Source organism: Mus caroli, unplaced genomic scaffold (genome assembly GCF_978045245.1).
Source record: "Mus caroli unplaced genomic scaffold, Mus_caroli_1 scaffold_12, whole genome shotgun sequence".
NCBI classification, from domain to species: Eukaryota; Metazoa; Chordata; class Mammalia; order Rodentia; family Muridae; genus Mus; species Mus caroli.
The window spans coordinates 47,201,113-47,222,903 of NW_028227267.1; the positions used below are offsets into that span (position 1 = coordinate 47,201,113).

General features: G+C 46.5%; 2 protein-coding genes, 1 long non-coding RNA gene and 1 pseudogene across 4 annotated transcripts; 2 read left to right on the top strand and 2 right to left on the bottom strand.

The window, feature by feature from the left end:
- Positions 1–2,139: 2,139 nt before the first annotated feature.
- On the bottom strand, positions 2,140–4,711 carry LOC115029217 (uncharacterized). Its single transcript, XR_003834776.2, has 3 exons — positions 4,644–4,711; positions 2,905–2,978; positions 2,140–2,597 (listed from the first exon to the last, which is right to left on the bottom strand). It is a non-coding gene; the product is annotated as an uncharacterized LOC115029217 (long non-coding RNA).
- Positions 4,712–4,849: 138 nt separating this feature from the next.
- Positions 4,850–11,646, top strand: Mettl17 (methyltransferase like 17). Of its 2 annotated transcripts, XM_021181652.2 has the most exons (14): positions 4,851–5,006; positions 5,134–5,287; positions 5,372–5,506; positions 6,865–6,946; positions 7,210–7,291; positions 7,778–7,851; positions 8,549–8,643; positions 8,954–9,024; positions 9,336–9,443; positions 9,653–9,721; positions 10,458–10,508; positions 10,885–10,977; positions 11,144–11,328; positions 11,405–11,646. In XM_021181652.2, the coding sequence occupies exons 1-14, from the start codon at positions 4,929–4,931 to the stop codon at positions 11,511–11,513; spliced, it is 1,386 nt and encodes a 461-aa protein (XP_021037311.1). In that variant the 5' UTR covers positions 4,851–4,928; the 3' UTR covers positions 11,514–11,646. The 2 variants fall into 2 exon arrangements, with proteins under 2 accessions (XP_021037312.1, XP_021037311.1); XM_021181653.3 differs by lacking the exon at positions 10,885–10,977 and having other exon boundaries at positions 4,850–5,006.
- A 1,386-nt stretch (positions 11,647–13,032) lies between these two features.
- Positions 13,033–15,710, top strand: Slc39a2 (solute carrier family 39 member 2). The gene is made up of 4 exons (XM_021182586.2): positions 13,033–13,688; positions 13,864–13,994; positions 14,210–14,260; positions 14,645–15,710. The coding sequence occupies exons 1-4, from the start codon at positions 13,574–13,576 to the stop codon at positions 15,275–15,277; spliced, it is 930 nt and encodes a 309-aa protein (XP_021038245.1). The 5' UTR covers positions 13,033–13,573; the 3' UTR covers positions 15,278–15,710.
- A 3,177-nt stretch (positions 15,711–18,887) lies between these two features.
- On the bottom strand, positions 18,888–18,944 carry LOC147001836 (U7 small nuclear RNA; annotated as a pseudogene).
- Between the last annotated feature and the right edge of the window lie 2,847 nt (positions 18,945–21,791).

Here is a 21,791-nt window from a genome sequence, read left to right on the forward strand (position 1 = left end):
GTACATCCATTATTAATCAAGAAATACTCCCCCAGCCTTGGCGCTCTACAAGAGGCATTTTTTTTTCAGCTGAGGTTCCCTCTTATAAAGTGATCCTGGTTTGTGTCACATTCTGTCAAGTTGGAAAAAAAAGAAAAACCCTACAATAGGCAGTACATAATCTATATCTGCTATAGCGCCTGGGTAGTCAAGCTCTACACAGCAGGTTCCATTTTCTTAATATGAAAACTCAGTCATTAAGTTGCCTTTAGGGGGCTGGAGAGATGGCTCAGTGGTTAAAAGCACCAACTGCTTCTTCTGAAGGTCCTGAGTTCAAATCCCAGCAACCACATGATGGCTCACAACCATCTGTAATGAGATCTGACGCCCTCTTCTGGTGCATCTGAAGTCAGCTACAGTGTACTTAGATATAATAATAAATAACTCTAAAAGAGAAAAAAAGAAGTTGCCTTTAGGGCTAGAGAGAGATGACTGGGCCATAAAAGGCTAGGTTCACAACCAAAATTAAAGTGCCTGTCATTCCAACCTCTGTAAGTTACAGGATATCCAGAGCTACATAAAGAGACCCTGTCACCAAAACAAACAAACAAAAAGAGCTGCAAGCTAAAGGAAATCTTTCCTTGCTACGGTTGCTTTGTCAGAATATCTCAGAAGAACAGGAAAAGAAACTAAGACCTTGGCACTTCTGATCCTCCTCCTCCTGCCTCCCACGTGAGAGATGCAGGTGCTGGGAATCAAACCCGGGACTCCATGCACTTCTGATCCTCCTCCTCCTGCCTCCCACGTGAGAGATGCAGGTGCTGGGAATCAAACCCGGGACTCCATGCACTTCTGATCCTCCTCCTCCTGCCTCCCACGTGAGAGATGCAGGTGCTGGGAATCAAACCCGGGACTTCATGCACGCTGGACATTCTCCCAGTGGTTACATTCCCAGATACGCTGGGTTTTGAAGACATAGTCTCACTATGTAACCTGAAGTAGTCTCAAACTTAGTTTCCTGCCTCAATCTCCAAAATGCTGGAATTATAAGATTATTATGCTTTTTGAAAAAATACTTACTGGTGTTATTCAATACTATCTAGTTTTTCCACACTCGTGTTTGGTTTAAATGTAGAAACAATTCTTAGCATGGCAGACTTCACAGATTGGATACGAAATGAGCTTACTCATGTTTTTTGTTTTTTTTTTTAAGGGCTGGGTGGGGGAGGCAACCTAATCAGGTAGGTTAGATCTAGATTTTTATCTTATCTTGCCAAGATGTTTTTCAATATTTTTTAAATCTGAGTGGGTGTCCATAGGTGAATATGGGACATGCATGTAGGTACTTTCAGAGCATATAAGAAAGCACTGCCCCCACCCCCCCAAAGCTGGAGTTATCAATGGTTGTTTTGAGCTGCCCTCTGTAGATCCTGGTGACGAACAGTAGGCACTTGGGCCTGCTGAGCAATAAATATATCTATCGCTCCACCCACATTGAGCACAAGAACAGAAAGTGATCAGTCTCCAGCATGTCAATACTAACTGTTCAGTGCAATCTAGAAAGCCTATGTCTGATGGACATTCTGATCCATGAGGAGGAGGAGGACAGTGCAGGGTTTCATTGTATTTAGTTATGCTAAACAAAACTTGGAACTAAGAACAGAGTGACAATACCAGGCATGAGAGCTCATACCTTTAACTCCAGTACTTGAGAGCCAGAGTCACATGGATCTCTGTAAGTTCGAGGCCAGCCTGGTCTACATACCAAGTTCCAGACCAGCCAGACCTACATTGTTGAGGTTTGGTCTTTTGCTACGTATTGTAACGCTGAATACTGGCATCCAAGACCTGGTTGCCCCCAGGGACAAGAGAATCCACACATAAAATGTGACCTTGCTCTTTAATTTAAAACTATTGGTTAAATAAAGATGCCAACAGCCTATTAGCTGGACAGAAGAGAGATAGGGCTTTTGTTTCCCAAGCTTGGGGATGGAGGAGAACCAAGAGGGGAGAAGAAGGTGAAGAGAGGAGAAAATGCAACGAGGTTGGTGAATCATGAAAACATAGCCACGAGGGCTGGCCAGTTGGAACTAAGAGCTGCCCAGATGAAACATGACAAGTCATAACTCAGGATATTGATGGGGAAGTAAATTCTAGCAGAGAGAGTAGATGTCTGCCCAGCTCTAGTGCTGATTAAGGCTTATTAATTTATATAATAAATATAAAGGTTGAGCGTCTTTTATCTGGGAACTAAATGACCAAAATCTCCAATTTGAGATTTTTAAACATCTACAACATTACATAGTAAAGCCTTGTCTCAAAATAATCAAAAACAAAATAGACCACAGTAGCATTGCCTAGAACCCCAGAACCCCAGAGACAGAGGCATGACTGTGAGTTGAAAACCAACATGAGATACGTTGTAAAATTCTGTCTCAAAAAAAAAAAAATTAGGTCTAAGTCAGTGTATTAGTTACTGTTCTGTTGCTGTGTAAATTGCCATGACTAGCAATTTATACGAGAAAATGTTTAATTGGGGGCCAATGATTCCAAATGATTAGAGTCAATGCTTTTGGAGCAGCAGAGTATCGGGAACAGCTGAGAGCTCACATCTGGAACTGCAAGCAGAAGGCAGGAAGCACAATGAGAATGAGTCCAGAGTTCTGAAACCTCAAAGCCCACCCCTAGTGACACACTTCCTACAACAAAGCCACACCTCCCAATCCTTCCCAAAGTTCCACCAACTGGGATCAAAGAATTCAAACCACCTGTGAGGCTCCGTCTCATTCAAACCACCACAGTCAGGTCTTGAGATGTTACATTCCCAATGAAAGGGAAGGATGTCTATTAGGCCATTAGCAGAAAAAAGGAAGGCACATCTCTATTACCTGTTTAACAGGGAACAAAGGAATGTCCTTCACTAACCATCAAGTCTCTGATTTCATCCCATTCCTCAGCGTTCAGTCTCATGTGGCATCCAAACTGTTGTTCTTTCATGCCTGTTTTTTTTTTTTAATGATATGGATGAAGTATAACAATTTAAATATAAAGTCATGTCTCTTCAAATTGCCAAAGTACATATAAAAATAGTAACATAAGTTTGTTGAAGGTTTACTTTGATCCAGACATTATCACATTTAATCATTATAACAAGGCTTTAAAGGCATCAACTGTCACTGCTCCAGAATCTGACCACCAAATGCCAGACCCCAGAAGATTATACATATCCTATGTTCTGACACCTGCCCATAACAACAACAACAAAATCAACCCAATCAATCTATCAGGGTAGATCTGTAAGTGGCAGTGATAATTTATTGTTTCAGCACAAGCCAGTAATTTAACATGAAAACTAATAATAAAGTATAAAAACTGCAAAGTATAGGCTGGGCACTGATGGCACGGGCCTTCAAACTAACCACGTGAGTGACTGAGGTTGGTGGATCTACATACTGAGTTCCAGGCCAGCCAGCCAGGGCTGTGTGTGTGTGTGTGTGTGTGTGTGTGTGTGTGTGTGAAGCTAACACAGATGCCCATATATGGTCCTGTAACTTTTCTAATTGAACTGAATGAAGAGTGTAGAGTACACTTCTTCGTCCTGTTAGCTAACTTCTGCCCCCAAGAGGCTAAAGACGAAACCACAGCTGGGTAAAGTACTGCTGCCGGGACCCAAGAATTTACAGGTCCATGAGTCTTTTTAATGTATGAGCGCTCTGTTGCATATACATCCACAGGCCAGAAGAGGGCATCAGATCCCCTTCAGATAGATGGTTGTGAACCACCATGTGGTTGCGAGGATTTGAACTCAGGACCTCTAGAAGAGCAGTCAGTGCAATTATCTGCTGAGCCATCTCTCCAGCCCCAAGTTTTGGGGTTTTTTGTTGTTGTTGTTGTTTCACACACACACACACACACACACACTGATTAACCCTTCGAACATTTAGCATAAAATTCTCCATTTGCATTTCAAGGACCAACAATACCCAGTACGGTGCGTTGTTTAAAAATGTAACTCTGACTTTCGACTCCCTAGCACTTAATTCAGCTATCACCTATTATATTCATGAACTTGGGTAAATTAACCACGTGGAAAATTAAGTTAGCAACAGATGTTTGTGGAAATAAGATGGCGGGAATTCGGTGTACTACGTGGGAAGCTCTTGATAGAAAACCTGGAGCATACTCGCAGACAACAAATGTGGGGGGGGGGGAAAGTAAGCTAATTAAGTTTTATATTTATTAATTTGCAAACTGTAATAGTTATTAGCGCTCATCGTTGGCTGCCTAAATCTTTTGTTATGGTCTTGTCCGGTCTCACAAAGGGAAACTAGCCAAGGTTCAGAATTCTACAGCACCAAATGAAAACAAAGAAAGTCCACACTTTCCTTTTCACCTGCCTACCCCACTCTCGGCCCCACTCCTGCCCCCGCCCCCGCCCTTGAGTCAGCCACTGCAGCACTGGTCCCCACCCCACCCCCGCCCATCCCTGCCCACCCTGCCCCCGCCTCTACCCTCCCAACTCCCACACCCTACCGCCCCCCAAGCCCTCTTCTATCTCCCCACCCCAGTGAGACTGCTTACCCCCTCCACCCCATTTCCCTTCCGCCCCCATTTCCCTACTCCCCCAACCCCTCTCCCTCCTACCCCACTAGCCCCCCACTAACCCGTGAGACTGCTCCCTTCCCATCACAAAACACGCCCAAGCCGGGTTGGTCTCGCCCCTAGCCACGCGCAGCATTGAGACCACGCCCCTTCTGGAGGCTAAGCCCCTCCCACGTACGGCCTCCGTCGCAGAAACGTGCATAAGGTCGCTTATTGGCTGCTAGCAAATACTCCCTCTTCTCATTAGTTGATACCGTCCGGGTCGAAGTTCCACGGAAGATGCTCTTAGCTGCTTGGGCTGAGGGTCACAGGCATGTGTACTTCCGTTTCCGGTGTGTCCTGAAGCCATGGCCACCGCCAGGACACCGAGATTTCTGCTGCTGTTCTGCAGATCGTGCCACAGCCTTCGAGGACCCCAGTCCCGAGTAAGTGCATCTTCCTCTGCTGGCGGAGAACTGGGTTTCCAGAGACATCTCTCGGAGGAGGAGCGACCTCGGCGATGCCTCGGGCAGCAAGCACCTGCAACCATTCTGTTTCTTTCGCTGTCTGCAGGCGTACGCCGCCCTTGTGCCCGGTGTGTCCCAGGTAGACAACGGGTCCGATTTCCTGGGGAAGAAGCCCCATCGTAAGCATCCCGGCATCCTGCATCTTCCGCACGTCCAGCTGCCGCAAGCACTGGCTGACGCCGCACAGTTAATGCTTTTTGGTGAGAAACTGCGGGAAGGGGAAAGCCAGATAAAACCAAAGGAGGCCAGCACGTAGCGATGACCCTTTCCATCTGTGACCACAGAGACACCCATGCGCAGTATAGAGAAACAAGTGCAAGCACTCACCAACTATCTCTGGAGCCGACATTTACCTGTAGAGCCGGAGGAGTTGCAAAGACGGGCTGCGTATCTTGAGAAAAAATTCCTGGAAAAACAAGGTAGGGCATAAAACTAAAAAGCAAACCAGATTGAAATGTCAATGAGAAATTAGGAACAAAGAATAATTTAAATCTCTCAGATAAATGCTGCCGTTTCTCATTTGATGCTGTAGTAACAGCCCTACTAGATGATGCCCTACTAAGAAGGGAGTTTGGGCCAGAGGTTGCCCTTGGAGATTGTGTAAAGGTCAGAAGTTTAGGTCTTTGGGGTTTTTTTAATTTTTTTTTCCCCTCCACCGCTGCAAGTCAAAGAGATAATGACTTTATTTTGATTCACGTAAGTAAAGGCCGTATGGCAGTTCAGTAAGTACGAAAACCCACCTTGGATAGAAAATGATTACATTTCAGATTATTTTTAAGACTATGAACTTCATATTGTAAATTTGCCTTTTATTAATCTTGTATTCCCTGCACTTGCCACAGTTCCTGGTTCAGAGCAGTGTCTTAGTGTTCTGTTGTTGAAGAGACACCATAATCACGGCAACTCTCAGAAAAGAGAGCTTTTAACTGGGGCTGGCTTACAGTTTCAGAGGGTTAGTCTGTTGTCAGCATGACAGCATGCAGGCAGACATGGTGCTGAAGAAATAGCTGAGAGTTCTGCATCGGGAACTGCAGGAACAGAAAGAGACTCTGGGCTTCGCAGGGACTTTTGAAACCTCAAAGCCCACCTCCTAATCCTTTCTCATAGTGCTACTCCCTGGTGACCAAAGCATTCCAGCGGATGAGCCATTGGGGAGCAAATGGGGCCATTGTCATTCAAGCCACTACAGTAGGTGTTTGTAGAAATTTGCCCAGTGGTACAGAGCTCCAGACAGTCCGGAGACTTGGATTTTCAAGCCCCTTTCTATGGTAATATTGAAGATGTCTCACTCCTAAGTGTCAGAGAGTGAAAAAGTCTATAAAGGTGCCCTTATCCTAGCTTTTATTTTTATCACATGGACAGGAGAGATGGTACAGAGTAAAAAAGCACTCACCACCAAACCTGATGACCTTCTACCAAATGGGTGAAGGTGAGAGCTGACTCAGACCTATATGCACACAAGAAGTAAATATTTTAAAAAAAATCATTTTTATCAGGCTTCTGCTTACTATGACGCAAAACTTGGATGGGTTAAGTTGACTAAACTGCTATCCTAATAGTCTAGATACTATTAGGTAGATAATATACAGACAAGATAGTGTTGGATATACTCTGGTGATGGTGGCGGTCATCAGTCTTATCCCTCTTTCCTGAAGTTTTGACCTTTCTCGGACTTTGAGCATTTTCTCAGACGGGAATGGGAAAGGCTGGGAGGCGTGTATTTCACGGGGTCCAAGCAGTTCTCCGAAGTCCTCACCTCCAGTTCTTCTCACCCTAGACTCAGCTCCCACAGAGGAGAAACTTCGTGAGGCAGTACTGCATGCCCTGCGCAAAACTACCTACCATTGGCAGGAACTCAGGTACGGACTTCCAGAAAGGGTACAAAGAAGGCATGTTACACGTGAGGAGAGCTGAAGAGACAGTCAGCTTTGCGTTTGAGAAAGCCACCTGAAGTCTTCTGTACTAGAAAGTGGAAGGACTAACCAGAAGAATCCTTTCCAGATTTTTTGTTTCATAAACTTTAGAGGGTAACTGGGGCTAGGTTATTTCCTAAGGGGAGTGGGGAGTGAGTCTCTGATAGTTTTTTGTTGTTGTTGTTGTTGTTGTTGTTGTTGTTTGACAGCTACAGTGAAGAGCTGAGTCTGATCTATATGGCAGCAAGATTGGATGGTGGTTTTGCTGCAGTTTTCAGGGCGTTCCATGAGGTGAGAGTCTCTCAGCATCCAACCCAGCCCCCTTTGTCATTGGTTTTGTTTTCTGTAAATTAGCCTTCTGTGGTGGGAGGTCTTGGGATGTTATGCGCACACTAGTGGTTTTATTTATCCTTTGAAAACAATCCTGTGGCCTAAGAAAGGTTAGAATCACTGAGATGTTTCCTATCTGAAAGTATTTTTTTAATTCATTTACTGTATGTGAGTACACTGTTGCTGTCTTCAGACACCCCAGAAGAGAGCATCCGACCCCATTACAGATGGTTGTGAGCCACCATGTGGTAGCTGGGAATTGAACTCAGGACCTCTGAAAGCAGTCAGTGCTCTTAACCTGCGAGCCATCTCTCCAGCCCCCTGGAAGTATTTCCTATTGAATCTCACAAGTGCGTTCACCTCTCACCTCTGTCAGAGTCCCCTAATACTCACTAAAGCCCTCACTGCTGACCTAGCTTTCTCTGGGGTGTTCTGTATCTCCTTCAGATCCAGGCTCGAATCCCAGAGTTTCGGCCACAAACGTTAATGGACTTTGGGTCTGGCACTGGTTCTGTTGCCTGGTAAGTAACTTTGTTAACCCTTAGCCATGTCAATTCTAACACTAGAGCAGTAGTTCTCAACCTGTGGGTCGTAACCCCTTTGGTAGGACAAACTACCCTTCCATGGGGGGAGTCCCATAACAGATATCCCCCATATCAGATATTTCCGTTGCCATTCCTAACAGTAGCAAAGTTACAGTTATGAAGTAGCAATGAAAATAACGTTGTGGTTGGGGATCAGCACAATGTGAGGAACTGTATTAAAGGGTGGAAGCATCAGGAAGGCTGAGAACTACTGCCCTTGAGAATCAGATTTCCTATACCACCTCAGTATCAAGAAACTTGGATACTAGAGATCAAGAAAGTAGGGCCTAAGATGCTGCAGCCCGCAGATTAGGCAAAGCAGAAGAAGGCATTTGGGTTAAGGTCAGATTTAAAGAAGGAGCACTGGAAAAAGGCCCAGGACTTAGATTAAAAGAGAAAGCAATTTAATGAAGGGAATAGGCTTTTTACATATATATATAATCAGAAGTTTTTTAATCATCTGCCTTTTATTTCAGAAGTTGTAAAATACACTAAGGAAATAAAGTCATACTGTTAGATTATCGGTTTTAATGTGACACCCTGATTCCCCAGGGGTAGCATTGAGGGCAAGTGAGACTCTCGGAGGAATGACTGTTTGTCATGACAATTGGTGTTTTTCCTCTCGCCATCTCAGGGCTGCCCACAGTACTTGGGGCCAGAGCCTCCGTGAATACATGTGTGTGGACAGTTCAGCTGCCATGTTGGGTTTGGCCGAGAAGCTCCTGAAGGGTGAGAGCGAGCTGTGACCCAGGACTTTCCAAAGTTCGGGGAGATAGGAAAGTGTTTGATTGGGACGTAGAGGAGAAAACTGTAAAGTAAGATAATCTGGCCTCCTTCCATTATTGTAGTGGAATGGTGCTAGCATCCTTTGTGGATGTCTGCAGGTCACTGTGGTTGGATGATGTCATTCTTTAGTACTCCCTTACAGCCCTGCACCTCTCAGCCAGTGTCAACACCCAAGGCACGCTTCTTAATTGAGTATAAACTTGTGACTGTAAAGTTCATGTTCACTCTCGGCTTCCGCATCTTTCTTCCATAGGTGGTTCAGAAGCAGGGAAGCCCTGTATCCCAGGTGTCTTTTTCAGACAGTTTCTACCTGTGTCACCCAAGGCAAGTTGCAAGTAGGCTGTTCTCAGATACAATGTGGCACACAAGACAGCAATGGCCTCAGCCGTGAAATCCATCATTTTTGTGTTAGAAGATAAAAGAAGCAATAGAAGACATTTAAAACTAGGCATCACAGTGCACACCTATAATCTCAGCACTCAGGAGCTAAGGCAGGAGGATTACTGTGAGTTTGAGTCCAGCATGGGTTACGTAATCAGATACTGGGGTCAGGAGGATTTAGAGGCCAGGACTTTGTTGTACTTTTGGATAGGGAGATGTCAGGTCTGTTGTGTGTCCCTTGTCTTGGTGCTCAGGTCCAGTTTGATGTGGTGGTATCAGCCTACGCCCTCAGTGAACTACCCAGCAGGGCTGATCGCATTGAGGTCATTCAGAACTTGTGGCGGAAGACAAGCCATTTTCTGGTGAGTTGAAATCCTTTCACTGCCTATTTTAAAGCATCTTTGTGCTTCTGTGCCTTTTCCTCTTACCGTCTAGTGTCTTTCTCCTCTATAGATGTCTGGGTGCTTCCTCAGGGTATCCATCCCCCCTCACACCATGCCCACTCCCCTCTGCCGAGCCACTGACAACTGTTTCCTGGGATGCAGAGTGCCTGCTTATTTTCTTTAAACAGGTATTGGTGGAGAACGGAACCAAAGCTGGGCACCGACTTCTTATGGATGCCAGGAACCTGGTCCTCGGGGTAAGGTCCCATGTGCTCAGTTCTCACCCCTCTGTCATAAATGACTCTTACTCCCTTGGGAGCTGGTGACTGTCACACACTTCCAGAGATGACTCGAGAATGAGCCAAAGTCATGATACAGCAAAGTGCTTGGCAAATGAGGGTTTCTAGGTCAAATCCAACCCAGCGCCTGCTGCCCTAGGAGCTATGCATATTCATGAGTATGATAGCTTTCACCCAGCTGAAGGCAGAGCTGAGTACCTTAGAAACAGGTGTTGCTAGCTCCTTGGTCGATTAAAAAACTACTTTGCTGACTCCTGATTGAAGGTGTTGCTGAGCCAAGAACCTTGTCTTAGGGGAACAGTGTGAGCCAATATAGAATCCTAAATTTTTTTTTTTGGTTTTTCGAGACAGGGTTTCTCTGTATAGCCCTGGCTGTCCTGGAACTCGCTCTGTAGACCAGGCTGGCCTCGAACTCAGAAATCCACCTGCCTCTGCCTCCCAAGTGCTGGGATTAAAGGCATGCACCACCACTGCCCGACTAGAATCCTAAATTTAATTGTGCCAGAGTGAGAGGTTTTTTTTTTTTTTGAGTGGAGGTTGCCGATGGGAGAGCACAGGTGTGCGGGCCAGCTTACCTCCATGAACGTGGTGGGTCAATATTTGAACGACCGTGAGGCATCTTCAGGTCGCCAGCTGTAGAGGTTGGGTTATGAGCATGGATCCCACAGGGTCGGCTGTATTTCCTTGATTTCAGGAAAAAGAGAAGTCACCTTTGGACCTTCGACCTAGCTTTGTCTTTGCCCCAGTAAGTACCACTTCCTCATCTTCCCACCTCTCAGAGCTGAGCTTCCATGTAGCAGAGCAAGAGAGTGAAGCAGAGCCACTCGGCCGCCTCCTCCCGTGCTCCCTCTGCTTTCCCACCCGTGCTCCCGTGCTCCCTTCCTCCTGACCCTTCTTGACTCTAAATCTATTTTACTTTTTGTTGTGTGCATGAGGTGTATGTGGGTGCGTATGAGCAGTGTGAGGGTTAGACAGCTTTCAGGAGTCTGTTCTCTCCTTCCTCTATGGAATTTTGAGGGGTCAAAGCCAGGCTTTTAGGCTTTTGCAACAAGCACTTGTACCAGACGTGCCTTCTCCCCAGCCCCAGTTAAATTATTAATGGATCTTGTGTGTATTTGCAGTGTCCCCATGAACTTCCCTGTCCTCAGCTGAATGCCTCCAAGTCCCTGGCCTGTAGCTTCTCCCAGGCTTATCATCCAATCCCCTTTAGCTGGGTATGTATCCTCAGAGTGTTGTAATAAGGTGACACAGCCTAACCCAGGAAACCAGAATAAGCTGGAGCTCTGTGATTTATAGTGTGAGAAAGGACTTCGGGCGTGTTCAGGGAAGGGAGGTAAGAAGGTTTGTTCCCTCTGAACAGCCCCTGTGTTCTTCTTCTAGAATAAGAAACCAAAGGAGGAAATATTCTCTATGCTAATCCTTGCCAGGGGGTCTCCAAAGGAAGCTAACCGCTGGCCCCGAATCACGCAGCCCGTCCTTAAACGGCCTCGCCATGTGCATTGCCACCTCTGTTGTCCAGACGGGCACATGCAGCACGCTGTGGTGACAGCCCGTCGGCACGGCAGGTATAGGAGATATGACCACCAGAGTAAATGTAGCAAGAACCTGCAGCTCATCTAATGCCTCTCTCTCGTGCCGCAGGGATTTGTACCGCTGTGCCCGTGTTAGCTCCTGGGGAGACCTTTTACCTGTGATCGCTCCATCCGAGTTTCCTCCTTCGTCCCCTGATGAAGAGCCCCCTGAGAATTGACAAGGATGTATAACAAGTGTTCCTTTCCATCACACCTGCCAAGGGCAAAGCTACCTGGTATCCAGGAAGAGGGCTCTGGTACCCCGTGCTTGTGCTTGTTTGAAATTTTAATAATAAATGTTTGTAAAGAACAGAGGTGGATGTTATGACTGCTTAAAGACACAGGGCCGGTCGTCCTGGCCTGTCTGTACTGAAGAAAGTGCAGTCTCAGTGTGGAGAGGTCTCACTGCTGCAGAGACACTTCCTTGAACAACATGGAGGATGGTGGGGAAAGACACCGCTGGCCCTGTGAGAAGGGGCACGGCAGGTCTCAACCAGTGGTCATTGTGGGCCTCTAAGAGGGAACTCGCAGTTAGCTGACTTCTTTGCCTGTATTTCCCTCAAAGTTTTTTGTTTGTTGTTTGTTTGTTTTTCGAGACAGGGTTTCTCTGTGTAGCCCTGGCTGTCCTGGAACTCACTCTGTAGACCAGGCTGGCCTCGAACTCAGAAATTCGCCTGCCTCTGCCTCCCGAGTGCTGGGATTAAAGGCATGCGCCACCACACCTGGCTTCCCTCAAAGTTAATCTAGTCAGGACACTTCTGTTTATTTGGTTTGTTTCCGTTTCCTGTTTCCATTCTAGAACAACCCCAATTCGCAACAGGAAATGTTAACCCCCCCAAAACAGGAGGATGCCCACCAGAAATGCAAGGGCACCTCAAGTCTGCCTTCACACAGCAAGCCTAATTCCCAGCTGTCAGGGAAGGGGACCCGGACACAGAAGAGGGCTGGGGGCAAGCTGATAAGATCACACCACAGGCTTTGTTAAAGGTCAAGGTTTTTCGAGTTCTTGGCACTGATAGACATCTGGTAGACCATTCAGGTTCAGCACTCTGAGGTTCTGCACGTCAAGCCTATAAATTGCCCTGTACAATGAAAATGACAAGGTTAACAGTTGATAATTACAGTACTAGATGGCCACTGGGACGGCACAGCTTGCCTTGACCCAAACAATGAAAGTGTTCTGCCTGACCTTGTTTTGTTTGAAGTTTGTGGGTTTCCTTAAACTTTAAAGATTAAAAAAAAAGAAGTGTTTAAACTTAAAGAGAAAAAACAATTGACTGATTTCTCGGGGGGGGGGGGGCTTCTTCACAGAAACAGGAGTGACAGGTGGGGCATAGTGTACCAAGGCTCTCGAGAAGCAGAGGCAGGTAAGTCTCTTGAGTTTATCAAGACTAGCCTGATCTACATAGTTCCAGGCTGGCCAGGGCTATACAGTGAGACCCTGCATCAAAAAGAAAAAAAAAGTGACAGTATACATGTTGTAACACTAGGAATAACACACACACACACACACACACACACACACACACACACGAGAGAGAGAGAGAGACAGACAGACAGACAGACAGAAACAGAGAGAAAGCACTCCCAGGGAATTTCCATGCCTGGAGCTATTTTTCTGGAATTAGAGGAAAGGGGACTCTCATCACTTGCTAATTCACACAGAAGAGTAGCAACTCCACCCCCTTTACCCTCAGGTGGCCCCAAATCCTCTCTGAAAGGGTTCAGTTCAAGTATCAGCGCAGCAACCTGTAAGACTTAGGATAGGGTAGAGTGTAGGTAGAGCGTGTGGAAGGCTTATATTAAATGTCCTGACTGTGGCAGGACCAAATTGCCTCACACATAAATTAGCTGGGACGTAACTACCGTAGGTTGTTCCACTTGAGGTTAGATCAACCCCAGACATGAACTAAGAGTCCTCAGAGAGCTTGGATTAGTCACAGCATTGAAGAGAAAACTTCTCTGAGCTGGACCTGGCAGGGAGTCTGGAGTTTCTGGTTTGGAAGCTCAGGAAGGTGTGAGGCAGGGGAGGAGCCTCCAGATAGTGGGAGGGTTGGTGACTGGGGCTGAGCCCTCGTCAGCTATGCAGGTGAGGGCTGTGTAAACCCAGACAGTCCAGGGACAAGAAGGTTATCAGCAGTCCTGAAATTCACGAGAGGGAATACTCCACTTTGACCAGTTCAACTGCTCCTGACTGCTTTTGCCTTTCTGAGGTCTCTGCTTACCCTACACCCCAAAAATGGAGGTACTACTAGGAGTAAAAATTGGCTGCCTGCTTGCTCTTCTGGTTCTTACACTGGGCTGTGGCCTTACTCCCATCTACGTGAAATGGTTCCAGATGGATGCAGCTACAGGTACAGCCCCGACTCTGACTCTGTCCCTCATACCGCCTTATCTCAGACCTTTCCTAGCATCTGGCTCTGCTCTCTCCCACCCCACCCCACAGATGTTGAGTGCCGTCTGTTGCTCTTCATTCATTCCCACTTACCTCACTGCTAACTGGAGAGTAACCTCTGCTTTTTTTATTAGGTCATCACCACAGGGTCCTCAGCCTCCTGGGCTGCACCTCTGCAGGTGTCTTCTTGGGAGCAGGGTTGATGCATATGACTGCTGAAGCCCTGGAGGGAATTGAGTCAGAAATTCAGAAATTCGTGGTACAGGTGGGTAGCCAAGAAATCCAGTGGCAGGGCCATCGGGAAAGCTCTGAGTGCAGCGCACCGCACCGGTGGGACAGCACCTGTTGAGTAGAAGCGTGCGGGGAGGGGGGGGGGGTGGAGGGGGGGTGAGCATCTGAGGAAAGCATGTTGGCTGAAAGGGCAGGACAAGAACTAGAGCTGCCTCAGACTCAGTCTAATTTCTGTTTCTGCCTTCCTAGAATAGTACAGGAAGTAAGGGAAATTCTTCTCGTGATGCTGCTTCTAGTTACGTAAGTATCTACCATTAGCCCCTGTCTGGAGAGCGAGGAGAACCTGGGACTTTTCGTGCCCCTTTTGATATGTGAGGAATACCAGGACTCTCTACTCTCACTTCAAATAATGTCAAGAAAGATAGTGCCTAACTAATCTTTGTGGGCCCTCAGAAACAGCTCTTGCATCACTCCATCCTTCCTACCCTGGACCCTCTGACAGAGGTCACATTATTTTCCTTTATTTCTAATCCAAGCGGCGTTTGTCCCTCAGCCCCTCTGGGTCTCTCTCCTCCACGCGTCTCCTCTCGGGCTCCGCCCCTTTTGGTCCTTGTACCATGTGGTCCCGGGTCCACTCTATGTCTCCTTCCCTTCCTGGCTTATGGTCCCTCTCTGTGTTCCTAGGTGGAGTATCCCTATGGAGAGCTCGTCATCTCCCTGGGCTTTTTCTTTGTCTTCCTTTTGGAGTCGCTGGCATTGCAGTGCTGTCACGGGGCTGCTGGAGGATCGACAGTACAGGAGGAGGAATGGGGAGGGACTCATGCCTTTGGATTCCACAAGCATCCAGCGGTACCCTCACCCTCACGGGGTCCCCTGCGCGCCCTGGTCCTTCTGCTCTCTCTGTCCTTTCATTCCGTGTTCGAAGGCCTGGCTGTGGGACTACAGGCCACAGTGGCAGCCACCATACAGCTCTGTGTCGCTGTGCTGGCTCATAAGGGGCTTGTGGTGTTCAGTGTGGGCCTGAGGCTGGGGAAGATCAGCACTGGACCACGATGGGCCACGTTCTGCATACTGTCACTAGCTCTCATGTCTCCTGTGGGCCTAGCCCTAGGGCTGACCGTGGCTGGAGGAGCCTCAGGACAAACACAGGGATTAGCCCAAGCTGTATTAGAGGGCATAGCAGCTGGCACATTTTTATATGTCACCTTCCTAGAAATTTTGCCCCGGGAGCTGGCTTGTCCTGAGGCCCCTCTGGCCAAGTATGGCTGTGTGGCTGCTGGGTTTGCCTTCATGGCCCTTATTGCTTTATGGGCCTGAGATATTCCTCACTGCTCTAATAGACCTACCTAGGATAACTTCTTCTAAGGACACTCCCTCAATAACTTTAGTCCTCAGACATTATTTTCAGTGAGACTAAACACTTACTAGACACGGACTGACTCAGATTTCATACACGTGAGATCCCGTCCTTGCTCAGGACTTAGGAAGAATGTTTTGTTTGCATGCCTATTTAACTGGAAAATTGGTATCAAGACCATCACTCCAGATTTGTTATTATGTGTAATAAAAGTCCCATTTTACCTGTTCCCTTCAACCTCGTTGCAATTCTGCCTCTGATAGAGGAAAAGTGGGTGGGGTGGAATTGGGACCAGTAGTCATTTTAGTGGCTATAGGCCATTCCCACCCCCCAAAATCATAGACTGCTATAAACATCAACAACCCCTTATTCCCTTACCCATGATAGCTGAGAAACAGACCAGCATTTAGAGGAAGATGGATGTTTAGAAACAGAAACCAGGAGATAAATATTTTTCCTTCGCTAATTACCTTACCCCACTCTCAGTTCCTGTTGTCAGCCCCACCAAGTTCCTATTTTCACACTGAGTCTTGTGTAGCCTCCCTCTGGGATACTACTGCTATCCTCTGAGCTTCTCTCGTTCTGGCTGCCACAGGCTAAAGGATTAAAAACCGGTGTTTGCAGAAGGGGACCGGCGCCAGATAAATACCTAGTGTGATTATCTGAGGTGTGACCACCTAGTGACTTTCCTTCTGTCTCCCTGACCAACTGCTACTAAAGATAGTGCAGAAGGCAGTTACCCCTGACAGACTCCTCGGCCCTCACCTGGCTGGAGGATCTCACACTTAGTGAAGAGTTAGGGAAGGATAAACTGGGCTCTGCAGTTGGTTTGCCCTCACCAGTTTGCCCTTTCTTGTGATTTTTCAATGTGATAGCCCAAATAGCCTTAGCATGAAAAAACTCTCCTGAAGTCATTCATGTCTCAATCTTCTTTCCTCTGTGTTCCCCTCCTGAAAAACTAAGAAAGCTAAATCCAGTCTCCACACAACCAGGGATCAAGGAAAAAGCAAATGAGTAGACAATGATGGGAGGGAGAAGGGGGGGGATATTTTCTGTGAAATACAGTCCCGTTGTTGTGTGCTCAGCATGAGTTGCACAGAGTAAGGTGCTCAGGAGAACCTGGTGTGTGCCAATGGCACGGGCAGGGAACACCTGTGATGTGACAGGTGCTGTGCTGCTGTTTGTACACAGACTGCCTCCCTGGCACAACTCCAGCAGTGACATTATCCCCATAGTAACCTAAGAAAACCTGCATCCAGAAAAGTTAAAGAACTTGATCTCTCAGCCAGTGGGGCCTCCTATCGCTGTATAAAAAGCTCCGTATAGTCTCTTCCTCCTTGTGCTTTCTCTCCCAAACGTCCATATGTGTTAGAATCCCAGATTAGAGCAGAGAGTGTAGGGCATAATTGAGGAAACTGAATGGGAGGATATTCAGTAAGATGTGTGTGGGCAGGGTTTAGACAAAGCAAGAAGCATGCAATGCCCTGAGCTGAGTAATAAGCATGCTGTTAGTAGAAACTAGAAAGGACCAGCCCCGAGAGTGGTGTCCTTGATCTACAGAGACCCAACCAGGAAGGTGCTAGAATAATCTTATTTTTCCTGCTCTGATTTGCTAATAATGTCTTATTAAGTAAAACCAAACAGAAGCCTGAGGATAGAAATGTAATGCTGTCTGGGCATGGTGGCACACGCCTTTGATCTCAGCACTTGGGAGGCAGAGGCAGGAGGATTTCTGAATTCAAGGCCAGCCTGGTCTACAGAGTGAGTTCCAGGACAGTCAGGGATACACAGAGAAACCCTGTCTCAGGAAAAAAAAAAAAAAATGTAGTGCTCTATAGACTGGTCAACCTCCAGGGACACAGATCTGTCCTGCATGTCATCTATTCCCTGCCATGTTTACCTTAAAATGATCTTGCCAGAACTCTGGCAGGATATGTTGTATGAAAGCTTGAGAACTATACCTATCACAGGAATGTGCCTAAGAGAGGAACCCGACGGGAAGTGCCCTAGCCTGCTATGGCTCTCTCCATGTCTCTGGATCGCGGGTGCCATCAGCATTGGAGACAGGGGAGGTAGAGTCTGTTATCTCAACCCTCTGATGAGTCCTGAACGCTTTGTGCCATCCCACAAATTCTGGATTCCCCTTTGGCCTCCTCTCCAAAAGCTGCCAATACTTTCTTTCCCTCCCCATATCTATTCCCTGCCTTTTCCCCAAATTCTTACCAACCAGGACCAGACATGTGTTTAGTTTGGGGAATATTGAATCAAGAACAGACATAAAGCTAGAGGGTGGGTCCACCTGGAGAACACCAGGCAAAGAGTGTCTGGAGCAGAAGAAGGACTAGGTGCTCTCAGAAGGCACAGAGAAAAGCAACCCTGGGAACAGAAGCAGCATAAGAGCCATGATGGGAAAGGAGTGGGATGGCTGCACCTCTGCGTGATGGCCATAGGAAGACTGTAATGGAAGATGACTAGGAAAAACAATGAGTCTTAAAAACAAAAAAAGGAGAGGTGATCCAGGCTAGTGCAATTATTAGGAGTGTGTGTGTGTGTGTGTGTGTGTGTGTGTGTGTGTGTGTGGCAATTTTCACGTCTTCCTGTGATGGCGTAAAATACAGAGGGAGTTTTCTCTGGGGCCACATAGGAGTGGCTGTGGCCCAGAAAAAGATTGAGGTTACCCCACATTCCATGTTCCACCATGCTGACATCTGCGTGAAGTTTGTTGCTGCTTTTGGATTGGTTGGGCTGGCTGATGGTTTGTTTTGGCTTTTGTTTTGACTCAAGAGACTCTATATGTAGCCTTGGCTATCCTGGAACTCACTGTGTAGACTGGGCTGAGCTTAAACTCATAGAGATCCACCTGCCTGTGCCTTCCAAGTGCTGGGATTAGAGGTGTGCAAAACCAGACCAGGGATCAGTGTGTTTCAATAGGAACGGGACAGAGTCATAAATCAAAACTTCAAAGGCCTCAGGTGCTGTCTGATGACATTCTTAACCCAGTTGACATTCAGGGTTAGTGAGCGCTAATGGTCTATTAAATCATCCCACAAGATTTTACCTGATAGTCAGAAAGATGTCAAGATGAGTAACTGGACGGGCTATTTGGGGGAGGGGGCTAAAGATAGCCTAAGGTAAACTGTAATTAAGCACCAGACCTGCAACATTCCAACTTCTTCACAGTCACTTAAGTTCTAATCAGTCAATCAGCCTCACAGAATGCTGTGTGTGAACAGATTTCCAGGAACTGTAGTTTATGCCTGACACCTCTCACGGCCACTCCCTCAAATATTTTGTATATTGTCAAGGACCAGCCTCAGCTTGGAGAGGGGTTCTGAGAGAAGGGGTGTCTGGGAGCGACTAAAACAAACCACTTGAAGTCAATTTGTTGGTCCAAGTTGGGGGCCTATGTTCTTTCTGCTTAATACAGTCCCCTCTGCTATTAAAAATTCTAAAAGCTCTCTGGGTAACTCATGGGGTTTTTTTGACCAAAGTCAGAAAAGCTACTATAAGAAATGCTTGGATCTTCCAACCAAGTCAGAAATCCTGTTAGGAAAAGTCTAAAAGTAATTCTTGGGTTTTCCGATCAAGATCAGAAAGCCAGAGAAAAATCTAAAAGAGCTGTGTTTGCCATTCAGACAGCCTTTTCTGGATAGCTGCTAGAAAATATTCTAAAAGAATTATGTCACCTCTCTAAGTAATTCTTGGGATTTCAGAAATCCTGTTTTTAAAAAAAAAAAAAAAAATCCTTGAAGAGCTGTGTTCGCTCTCCAGAGATCTCCAGACAGCTCACTAGAGAAAATTTCTTTAAAAAGAACTGCTATAACTTTCTGCTTCCTTATCTGATGCAGACCAAAAGCCAGTTTTTTATGTACACATCAATCCAGTTATTTATTCCAGGTTCCCTTTTGACCATCCCATGATTCAGCATTCCATGACCTTAGCCCCTTGACTCTTTGTCTGTCTGTATGTCTGTCTATTTGTTTTTCAAGACAGGGTTTCTCTGTGTGGCCCTGGTTGTCCTGGAACTCACTCTGTAGAGCAATCTGGCTTCGAACTCAGAAATCTGCCTGCCTCTGCCTCCCAAGTGCTGGGATTAAAGGCATGCGCCACCACTGCCTGGCTTATCCCCTTGATTCTTAGGAAGAGACAGCAAGCACAAGCACAGACAATACAGTAGCTAGCTGGGACCCCAGCCTGGAATCACCATTCCTACCATGACCTAAATTCGCTGTCCCAGGCTGAGCTTGAACTCAAGAATCAGCTTGCATTTGTATCTGCCTGTCTTTGTGTCTTCCTGAAAAGCTGGCTCATAGTGTAGCTGCCTCTCTGTTCCTTTGGATCTGTGAAGCCCCATTGCATCCTTATATTTTTGCATAGCTGAGAAATTATATATTTTCAAACTCATATTTTTAAAGCTCTTTTCCACAGCCTTAAGGGCTGTCCTGAAGGTCCCAGTGCTTACCATTTTGCTGAGACAGCCACACCTTTGCCTCCTGGACGCATGCTGTCTCTGATTTTCATGGACTCTTTAACATTCACAGGGAGATCATTCCTCGGATGAACGTGAAAATATGTACACTATTATATAAACAAGCCTTACACCCACAGCAGCCATCAACACCCTTGGAGGCCCAGGCCCATGCCTGCTGGCCCTGCCCCAGCAGCAGGAACCAGTCATTCTGTCCCTACCAAGGTCATACCAGAATATATGCTTAAGAAGAAAATCAAGAATTAGGCTTCCCACAGGGTAGTGGTGGCACATGCTTTAATCCCAGCACTTGGGAGACAGAGGCAGGCAGATTTCTGAGTTCGAGGCCAGCCTGATCTACAAAGTGAGTTCCAGGACATCCAGGGCTATACAGAGAAACCCTGTCTTGGAAAAAAGGAGGAGGAGGAGGAGGAGGAAGAGAAGAAGAAGAAGAAGAAGAAGAAGAAGAAGAAGAAGAAGAAGAAGAAGAAGAAGAAGAAGAAGAAGAAGAAGAAGAAGAAGAAGAAGAAGAAGAAGAAGAAGAAGAAGAAGAAGAATTAGGCTTCCAACCAACCTTCAAGAAGCCAGCTTCCTATTTCAGCTACCAATAAGCTGTTGTCTTGCCACACCCACTCCAGTAGTGACTCTTGTGACAGGCCCAAAATCCTGGACACAGTCCTGAGGCAAAAAGTTCACGGAAACTTAGTCTCCTGGAACCGTGGCATCCTGTAAAACGAATGCCCCAAATCTGTCCTTGCTTTAGTCGGTGAACGGATCTGTGTGCTTTCCCTCAATATTGTTTTATTATAAGAGCCTCTAAGGATTGATTTTGACATATAGCTAAGTTAGAATAGCCTCCACCAGTGTTCCAATGTCCTAGGCAGTGCTTGAGCCGACCCTGGGCTTGGAATTCAGTGAGAATCTTACCTATTCAGTAACATTTAGAATTACTTCTAGTATTGTAAGAGACAGTGAAAGTAACCAGGCATTACAGTTCACTAGAATAGAGCTAATAATCTCAGAGCTAGTCTACATAGTATACTTAAAACAGTAGCAGAGTCACTCCATACACAGGAATTTCCTAGGGCATAGGGGGAAGGTGGACTATACAATAGACTAGACTTGGAACTGTAGCAAGGGCATGAAGCCCTTGCCCCTGGCTTCTAAGATAAAGCTGACCTTAGGTGGGGCTGATTTTTTTGTTTTTTTGGTTTTGGTTTTTTTGTTTGTTTGTTTGTTTTTGGTTTTGGTTTTTTGAGACAGGGTTTCTCTGTATAGCCCTGGCTGTCCGGGAGCTCACTTTTTAGACCAGACTGGTCTTGAATTCATAAATCTGCCTGTCTCTGCCTCATGAGTGCTGGGATTAAAGGCGTGTGCCACCAGCCCGGCAGTGGGGCTGTTTTTGATCCCAGTTGTTAACACTGGTTTTATCCCAGTTGGTTCCTGTTAGCTTTTAGTATGCATTCCTCTGCTTTGTTGTAAAAGTCATTTTGCATCAGATAACTTCAATGCACCCTGGATGGCCTTAATGGATCACTTAACTCCTTTGTTGTCTGTAATGTGTAAGACTGATGCTCACTTTGACAAATTACATTCAGATACAACACTCCCTTGGGTCTGTTTGTCTCTTTTTCACCGATTCCCTGTCCACCTGTACCAGGACCCTGATTTCTCCCGCGGATTGAGGGGGGCCAACTGAGGCCAGTCCGCAGCGTTGTCTGAAGTAACCCTTCTGGACCTTTCCTGCCTCTGCTTTAAGGCTGAGGGACTGATGTGGTGTGGTTTGGTTTCTATGTTGCAGTTACAGGAAAACAGTTTGTGAGGAATGCAAGAGAAACTAGAGTTCAGAGACTTTACTGGAGCAGACAGAAGAGGTCTTCAGGCAAAGATCAGCATTTGACGGCTCCTTGCTTACTGTGAGGAAGAACTGAGTTTGATCCCCAGGACCAAAGAGAGGGTTGAGTTAAAGCCCCAGACTCACTCTGCTGGGGTAACCTGTGCCTCTC